The sequence below is a fragment of the Lithobates pipiens genome, unplaced genomic scaffold (assembly GCF_037356315.1).
Source record: "Lithobates pipiens isolate NorthernLeopardFrog02 unplaced genomic scaffold, aLitPip1_a1.2 Scaffold_24, whole genome shotgun sequence".
In the NCBI taxonomy this organism is placed as follows: domain Eukaryota; kingdom Metazoa; phylum Chordata; class Amphibia; order Anura; family Ranidae; genus Lithobates; species Lithobates pipiens.
The window spans coordinates 4,914,370-4,920,369 of NW_027507786.1; the positions used below are offsets into that span (position 1 = coordinate 4,914,370).

The window sequence follows — 6,000 nt, forward strand, 5'->3', positions numbered from 1 at the left end:
TCCATACAGGAGGCGTCTTGAAGCCGTCATTACCAACAAAGGATTTTGTACCAAGTATTAAATACATTTCAGTTAGCGGGTTCCAATACTTTTTTTCCCTGTGACCTTCCATTTTATTACACAGAGCTTCATTTCTGAACTTTTGGTGTCTTTGTATGTATGGATTGTATGGGTTGTTACTGACATGTGAGGAACATGTCATGTCAATAGCACCTTTCGAACCATCTATGGCCAGCTATAGATTTCACCTATAGAAGAGACTGCCGGGGATTAACTCTCCAGCATCCACCAAAAAAGTGGAAAAAATAAATACCGTATTTATAATCGTATAACACGCACCTGTCTAACAGTACGTTAAAAACAGGGGTTTAGTCCGCATGCATTTGCCTTAATAGAGGGGGGAAATCATGTGCGAGTGTTATACGCCGATCTAGTCTGCCACCGAGGGGACAAGCGCCACCAAAATAGAGGCGGATCTCCTGTGTACTTGGCTCGGCTTGCGTCGACTCACAGGCACGCCCAGTCCCACCCCCTGGATGGCTCCTAGCATTGATGTCCCAGCATTGGACCGGCGTTATGTCCATCATATGATCTGGGCCAAGGGGCGGGACTGGGCCTGACACAGAGCTGAGTACACAGGAGATCCGGCTCTGCCTATTTCAGCAATGGCAAGGCTGCAGATGGAGAGTGATCAGGCTGCAGTGAGGAGAAAGGCTGCAGATAGGCAATGATGGGCAAGGCTGCAGATTGGTACTGATCAGGCTGCAATGATGAGCAGTGGTGAGGCTGCAGATGGGCACTGATAAGGCTTCATTAATGGGCAATGGCGAGGCTGCAGTTGGACACTGGTCAGGCTTCATTAATGGGCAATGGCGAGGCTGCAGTTGGACACTGGTCAGGCTTCATTAATGGGCAATGGCGAGGCTGCAGTTGGACACTGGTCAGGCTTCATTAATGGGCAATGACGAGGCTGCAGATGGACACTGGTCAGGCTTCATTAATGGGCAATGGCGAGGCTGCAGATGGGCACTGGTCAGGCTTAATTAATGGGCAATGGCGAGGCTGAAGATGGGCACTGATAAGGTTTCATTAATGGGCAATGGCGAGGCTGCAAATGGACACTGATCAGGCTTCATTAATAGCAATGGCGTGGCTGCAGATGGGCACTGATAAAGCTTCATTAATGGGCAATGGCGAGGCTGCAGATGGACACTGATCAGGCTGCAATGATGAGCAGTGGTGAGGCTGCAGATGGGTACTGATCAGGCTGCAATGATGAGCAGTGGTGAAGCTGCAGATGGGCACTGATAAGGCTTCATTAATGGGCAATGGCGAGGCTGCAGTTGGACACTGGTCAGGCTTCATTAATGGGCAATGGCAAGGCTGCAGATGGGCACTGATAAGGCTGTATTGATGGGCATTGACCCTTATTTTGTTTTAAAATTCTTTATTCCTAAATTTACGTTTTTGTTTTTTTCCTGAAACCTCTCTTAAAATTGTTATACGCCGATAAATACGGTAAAAAAAAGGACAACCAAAAATGTAAAATAATTCGGAGGTTGCATTTGCTTCCTATAGCTCTGCTGTTCAGTGTATTGTTCCTCTGCATGACTGCAGCACATAAGATGTGAACGATTTTCAATATGGAGGTGTGCAGATCGATTGGGCACGCTGTAAAACGCATACTTGTATAATAAATCTTAACCGTAAGTGACATTTCATTACTTTTCTTTTTCTTGCAATGCCCACCAGACGGAAGTAGACAAAAACATTGAGACCCTGAGGAAGAAAGACGAGGAACTGGGCGCCGTGGTGGAGAAAATGGAGAGCCAATCAGAATACAGAGACATTGACGAGGTCATTGTGCCAACCGCCCCCCTCTACAAGCAGATCCTGAACCTGTATGCGGAGGAGAACGCCATAGAGGACACCATCTTCTACCTGGGGGAGGCTCTCCGAAGAGGCGTCATTGATTTGGATGTGTTCCTGAAGGTGGGTCACATGGTGTGGTTGAATGAGGTTCACCCAAGCCTTGTACACGGGCACTTGTAGCACCCATCCAGCTTTTTAACCAGTCGTTGCAGTGGGTGTGGAGTGTCTGGACTTTTTATATCCCTATACCCAAAGCAAGCACTGCTAACAGGATTTGATGCTACATTTGCCGGTGTGCACAGTATAAAGAGCGGAGTTGGTTTTAATTTTTAAAAGATTTTATTGTATTTAATTTTATTTTTTTCCTTTTTTTTTTTTTTATTTTTTTTTTTAACTATATTGCTATCACAAGGGGGCTTGTGACCGCTCCTGAACCAGAAGTGCTCAGGGCTGAGCCCTTCTAGTGCACACGGCTTCATTGGAAAATGGGAGGAGCAAAAAGATTTCCTATTAAGTGTTCATGTTTTGGCATTTGAATCAATATACCCTCACCGGCCACCTTATTAGGTACACCTGTTCAATTTCTTACCAACACAAATTTCTAATCGGCCAATCACATGGCAGCAACTTAATGTATTTAGGCTTCTAGATGTGGTGAAGATCACTTGCTGAAGTTCAAAGCAAGTATCGGAATGGGGAAGAAAGGGGATTTAAGTGACTTTGAACGTGGCGTGATTGTTGGTGTAAGACGGGCTGGTCTGAGTATTTCAAAAACTGCTGATCTACTGGGATTTGCACACACAGACATCTCTCAGGTTTACAGAGAATGGTGGGAAAAAGAGAAAATATCCAGTGAGCGGCAGTTGTGTGGAGGAAAATGCCTTGTTGAGGTCAGAGGAGAATGGGCAGACTGGTTCCAGATGATAGAAAGGCAACAGTAACTCAAATTATCATTCGTTATATCCAAAGTATGCAGAATACCATCTCTGAATGCACAACACACGAATCCTTGAAGCAGATGGGCTACAGCAGCAGAAGTCCACACCGGGTGCCACTCCTGTCAGCCAAGAACATAAATCTCAGGCTACAATCCTGGCACAGGATCACCAAGATTGGAAAAACGTTGCCTGGTCTGATGAGTCTGGATTTCAGCCGCAACATGGATGGTGGGGTCAGAATTTGGCGCATGGATCCATCCTGCCTTGTATCACCGGTTCAGGCAGGTGGTGGGGGGAGATTTTCTTGGCACACTTTGGGCCCCTTAGTACCAATTGAGCATGGTTTAAACACCACGACCTACCTGAGTATTGGTGCTGACCATGTCCATCCCTTTATGACTACAGTGTCCCCATCTTCTGATGGCTTCTTCCAGCAGGATAATGCCCCATGTCACAAAGCTCCAATCATCTCACCACTGGACAATGAGGTCACTGTACTCCAATGGTCTCCACACTCACCACATCTCATCCAATGTCCTCCACACTCACCAGATCTCATCCAATAGAGCACCTCTGGGATGTGGTGGAACGGAAGATTGGCATCATGGATGTGCAGCTGACAAATCTGCAGCAACTGTGTGATGTTATCATGTCACTATGGAGCAAAATCTCTGAGGAACGTTTCCAACACCTTGTTGTATCTATGCCACCAAGAATGAAGGTAAAGGGGGTCCAACCCGGGACTAGCAAGGTGTACCTAATAAAGTGGCCGGTGGCTGTACGTGGTTTTGCATATGAACCTTGTAAGTGAATGTTTTTTTGTTTGTCATTCCAGCACGTCCGACTGTTGTCCCGCAAGCAGTTCCAGCTCCGAGCATTGATGCAGAAAGCCAGGAAGACGGCGGGGCTTAGTGACCTTTATTAACATTCATCATCATCCCTCCCCCACTCATTTTTTTTTTTTTTTTTTTTTTCATATCATATTTTTGTTTTCTCCGTTTTTTTCAAATTTAGAGATTTTGGTTAAATTATTCTTACTGTAAAAAAAAAAATATAAAAAAAAAATCAAAGTTTTGTTTTCTTGGTATAAGGCGCTATCTCGGATCGATGCACTTTTGTCTTTGGTTTAGATTGAGCCCTTGGAGAGGGGTGAATGGTAGCAGGCAGTATTGATTGTCTGTAGTGTGATAGGCCCTGGCGATGTGACCCTATTGTTACGTCATCGGTCCCGCTGCTTTCCTTCTCTATATACAGCACAGCCAGCAAATCTGCTGTCCCTGGCAATGTAAACAGCTCCCCCTAGTGTCAGAGGCAAACTCCAGTATGCAGCACTTAAAGCGGAGGTCCACCCTAAAATAAAAAATGGCATTAATATTCTCAAAAAATATATATATAAAAAAAAATGTGATAAAAAACTTTTTTTTTTTTTTTACTTACCAGAAACGCCTGTTGCTAGGCAGTCTTCCAAATCTGCCTTTTCCTATTCCGCGGTGCTGTTCTTTCACTTCCTCCTATTCGGTGAGCTGCCCCGTTGTCTTCTGGGACATGTGTGTCTCCCAGAAATCAACAGGGCCATTCACAAAGCGCCGCGCAACGTGCGCAGTAGGAAACAGCCAGTGAAGCCGGAAGGCCTGTTTTCCCTTCGTTGAGTTGGCGGTGCCGGCACCTGATCCGATGGACGAATCGGCCTGCGGGGTGGGCCGACATAGCGGGCTCACTGGACAGGTAAGTGCTCTTATTAAAAGTCAGCAGCTACAGTTTGTGTAGCTGCTGACTTAAAAAAAAAAAAATAATAAAAAATTGCGGCTGGAACATCGCTTTAAATGCCTGGTTCACACTAGGACCTGCATGTGAATCGCACAGTGTTGTGCGGGTCCTAGTGTGAATGGGGCCCATTAATGAACACGCAACTGAAAACGTAGCGTGTTTTCAATTGTGGTAAATTGCATGGATCCCCCCCCCCCCCCCCCCCCGACTGCAATTTTGAGAAAGGTGCAGGAACCTTTTTCCTGCATAAAAAAAAACGCAGGCACTGCTTTCCATTAAAAAAAGTGAATGAAAAGGCAGCAAAGATGTAAACTTCGCCTGAAGGGATTATTACCCTTATTGGGCGTTTCTGTTGTCACAAGAAAAATTGACAAAAAGTTCTCATTCTTTTACTTTAGTTTTTTATTCACCTTTAATTCTCTTTTAATGCTATTATCTGTTTTGTTCCCGCCTATAAATTCCCTCAATTTTTATAATACCTTTTTTTTTTTTTTTTTTTTTTTTTTTTTTTATTTGTGATTGAAAATATAAAAAGAGAACAAATACCAGCTTTCTGATTACTACAGCATTGAGAAAACCACAACTAGGGATCAAAACGGCGGCATACTGCCGTTTGAATATTAAATGGCAAGGATTTAAATTGCAACAGTTTCGTGGTAAAATGTGCAGGTCATCATTCTGCTTAAAAAAAAAATAATAATAATAATATGCAGTAAAATTGATAAAAAAAAAAAAAAAACACAACAAATCCAACCAGAGTCCATTTTTTCACTACAACAGTACAATTTAAGGATGAAAGTTGAGATCTGATTGGCTGATGTAGTTTCTATTGCCCCCATTTGCTAAATGTGTTTTGCTGCTGTCTGCTTGGAAAGGTTCCGCTTGGGGCGATCGCTTGTACAAAGGGGGAGGGGCTTGCACGCTGTGCTACAATAGTGCCTGCTACTACTACTACTATGTAGATCACTAGCTTTTTTTTTTTGGTAACATTATAGATCAGTGATGGCGAACCTTGGCACCCCGGATGTTTTGGAACCACATTTCCCATGATGCTCCACTACACTGCAGAGTGCATGAGCATCATGGGAAATGTAGTTCCAAAACATCTGGGGTGCCGAGGTTCGCCATCACTATTATAGATCATTGCATAGAGGACCTGGTAAAATTTTGGTCCATTTTTGTAAAAATAATATATTTTTTTCTTTTTGTTTTGTTTTTTCCTTGCGGGCTTTAGCAGGAAAGGCTGTACTGAGATGTACCTGCTTGTAATTTAAGCGTTTTCCTCCCCATGTCTATATTTGTATGTGAGACGGCTGTACAGTGTGACCAGAAGCGACTTGCTGAACTGCCACAGCATAACATCCACCTGTATGTGAATAATTTGAATAATATGTATTATTAAATAAATACTAATTCTTTCTCA

At 43.9% G+C, this 6,000-nt stretch overlaps 1 protein-coding gene across 1 annotated transcript in view; it reads left to right on the plus strand.

Moving 5' to 3' along the window:
• The window catches only part of TSG101 (tumor susceptibility 101), a 53,595-nt gene extending 47,595 nt beyond the window's left edge, over positions 1-6,000 (plus strand). The window contains exons 9-10 of the mRNA XM_077453532.1: positions 1,753-1,992; positions 3,646-6,000. Coding sequence (XP_077309658.1) covers positions 1,753-1,992; positions 3,646-3,735 — 330 coding nt within the window. The 3' untranslated portion in view covers positions 3,736-6,000. The remainder of the gene's footprint in view (positions 1-1,752; positions 1,993-3,645) is intronic.